The sequence below is a fragment of the Coturnix japonica genome, linkage group LGE22C19W28_E50C23, assembly GCF_001577835.2.
Source record: "Coturnix japonica isolate 7356 linkage group LGE22C19W28_E50C23, Coturnix japonica 2.1, whole genome shotgun sequence".
NCBI lineage: Eukaryota > Metazoa > Chordata > Aves > Galliformes > Phasianidae > Coturnix > Coturnix japonica.
In genome coordinates, this window is record NC_029544.1 from 682359 (window position 1) to 685415 (window position 3057).

The window sequence follows — 3057 nt, forward strand, 5'->3', positions numbered from 1 at the left end:
AGGGGCCGGATCTTGTCCTGCCCCCCCACATCCCACACCGTGAAGCTGATGTTCTTATATTCCACCGTCTCCACGTTGAACCCTATAGGATGCAATGGGGAAACTGAGGCACAAGGACCCACAGCGTCCCCTATGGGGCAACTGGGGGATGGGGGGGTCACTGACAACACAACCCCCCTATGGGGCAACTGAGGGGCTGGGGGGGCATCGATACCCCATAGAAATGGGGCAACTGAGGGGCTGGGGGGGGCCCTGATCCCATAAGAATGGGGCAAATGGGGCACAAGGACCCACAGTGTCCCCTATGGGGCAACTGAGGGGTGGGGGGGCATTGATACCCCATAGAAATGGGGCAACTGAGGGGCTGGGGGGGGCCCTGATCCCATAGGAATGGGGCAACTGGGACACAAGGACCCATAGCATCCCCTATGGGGCAACTGAGGGGTGGGGGGACATTGATACCCCATAGATATGGGGCAACTGAGACACAAGGACCCATAGCATCCCTAATAGGGCAAGTGAGGGATGGGGGGGACATCAATACCCCATAGGAATGGGGCAACTGAGGCACCCTCAATGGGGCAACTGAGGGGTGGGGGGGCATCGACACCCCATAGGAATGGGGACACTAAGGGATCCCCCATAGGATCAGGGGCAGTGATGCGGGCTGATAATAGGGTGAGGGTTGGGGGGGTGTTGAAGGGGGGGGGTCCGATATAGTACCGATAGTGGGGATGGTGGTGACGATCTCCCCCAGTTTGAGCTTATAGAGGCTCCAAATCCCATAGGAATGGGGACACTGGAACACAAGGACCCATAGCATCCCCTATGGGGCAACTGAGGGGTGTGGGGGCACTGATACCCCATAGGAATGGGGAAACTGAGGGATCCCCAATAGGATCAGGGGCAGTGATGCAGGTCTGGGGGCTTAAAGGGGGGTCCCACCATTGCCCCCCCCATATAGTACCGATGGTGGGGATGGTGGTGACGATCTCCCCCAGTTTGAGCTTATAGAGGCTCCAAATCCCATAGGAATGGGGACACTAAGGGATCCCCAATAGGATCCTATGGCAGCGATGCGGGCTGATAACAGGGTGAGGGTTATGGGGGGTATTAAAGGGGGGGTCCCATATAGTACCAATAGTGGGGATGGTGGTGACGATCTCCCCCAGTTTGAGCTTATAGAGGATGGTGGTTTTCCCGGCCGCGTCCAGCCCCACCATCAGGATCCTCATCTCCTTCTTCCCAATGAGGCTCTTGAGCAGGTTCCCAAAGATGTTGCCCATGGTGACGGGAACGAGCGGAGACCAACCTACAACAGGGGGGGAATAGGGGCGGGGTGAGGGGATACCCCATAACTATAACACTAAGGGGATGAGGGGATATAACCAGAACCATAAGGGATACCCCCATAACCCTAAGGGACATGGGGGGATACCCCATTAACCCCTTATAGCATAGGGGGGATACCCCATTACCCCTTATAGCATAGGGGGGATACCCCATTAACCAGAACCATAAAGGAATGAGGGGATATAACCATAACCAGAACCATAAGGGACATGGGGATAACCCCATAACCAGAACCCTAAGGGGATGAGGGGATACCCCATAACCATAAGGGAATAAGGGGATACCCCCATAACCAGAACCCTAAAGGAATGTGGGGATATAACCATAACCCTAAGGGAATGAGGGGATACCCCATAACCAGAACCATAAGGGGATGAGGGGATACCCCATAACCAGAACCATAAGGGGATGAGGGGATACCCCATAACCAGAACCATAAGGGGATGAGGGGATACCCCCATAACCAGAACCATAAGGGATGAGGGGATACCCCCATAACCAGAACCATAAGGGATGAGGGGATATAATCATAACCATAAGGAATTGAGGGGATACCCCCATAACCAGAACCCTAAGGGACATGGGGGGATACCCCATAACCATAACCCTAAGGGGATGAGGGGACACCCCATGACCCTAAGGGAATGGGGGGATAACCCCATAACCATAACCCTAAGGGGATGAGGGGATATAACCATAACCATAAGGGATACCCCCATAACTCTAAGGGACATGGGGGGATACCCCATAACCAGAACCCTAAAGGAATGTGGGGATATAACCATAACCCTAAGGGAATGAGGGGATACCCCCATAACCATAACCCTAAGGGAATGAGGGATACCCCCATAACCATAACCCTAAGGGAATGAGGGGATATCCCATAACCAGAACCCTAAGGGAATGAGGGGATACCCCTATAACCATAACCCTAAGGGGATAAGGGGATACAACCCATAACCATAACCCTAAGGGACATGAGGGGATACCCCATAACCATAACCCTAAGGGATACCCCCATAACCCTAATGGAATGGAGGGATACCCCCATAACCATAACCCTAAGGGACATGAGGGGATACCCCCATAACCATAAGGGGATGAGGGGATAACCCCATAACCAGAACCCTAAGGGACATGGGGGGGGTTGGGTCCATATAAGGGGGCTGTGGGTCCCTTTAAGGGCTGTGGGATCCCTACAGGGGCTGTGGGCTCCCTATAGGGGAAGTGGGTCCACATAAGGGGGGCTGTGGGACCCTATAAGGGATCAATGGGACCCTATAAGAGATCAATGGGACCCTATAGGGACAGTGGGACCCCATATGGGACAATGGGACCCTATAGGGACTGTGGGACCCCATAGGGGCTGTAGGGTCCCTATAGGGGCTGTGAGTCCATATAAGGGGGGCTGTGGGTCCCTATAAGAGCTATGGGTCCCTATAGGGGCTGTGGGGTCTCTATAAGGGCTGTGGGGCCCTTTAAGGGCCGTGGGTCCACATAGGGGCTGTGGGGTCCCTATAAGAGCTGTGGGTCCCTATAAGAGCTGTGGGTCCCTATAAGAGCTATGGGGTCCCTATAAGAGCTGTGGGTCCCTTTAAGAGCTCTGGGGTCCCTATAAGAGCTCTGGGGTCTCTATACAGGGTCTGGGGGTCCCCATAACAACCCACGGAAGCCCTTTGGGGTGGGGAGGTGTATGGGGGGGGG

General features: G+C 54.7%; 1 protein-coding gene across 1 annotated transcript; it reads right to left on the reverse strand.

The window, feature by feature from the left end:
• Positions 1 to 2: 2 nt before the first annotated feature.
• On the reverse strand, positions 3 to 1340 carry LOC107325740 (ADP-ribosylation factor 3; the record flags this gene model as incomplete). The annotated part of the gene is made up of 2 exons (XM_015886886.2): positions 1139 to 1340; positions 3 to 82 (listed from the first exon to the last, which is right to left on the reverse strand). Coding segments are annotated over exons 1-2 (228 nt in total), but the record flags the coding sequence as incomplete, so codon positions are not given.
• Between the last annotated feature and the right edge of the window lie 1717 nt (positions 1341 to 3057).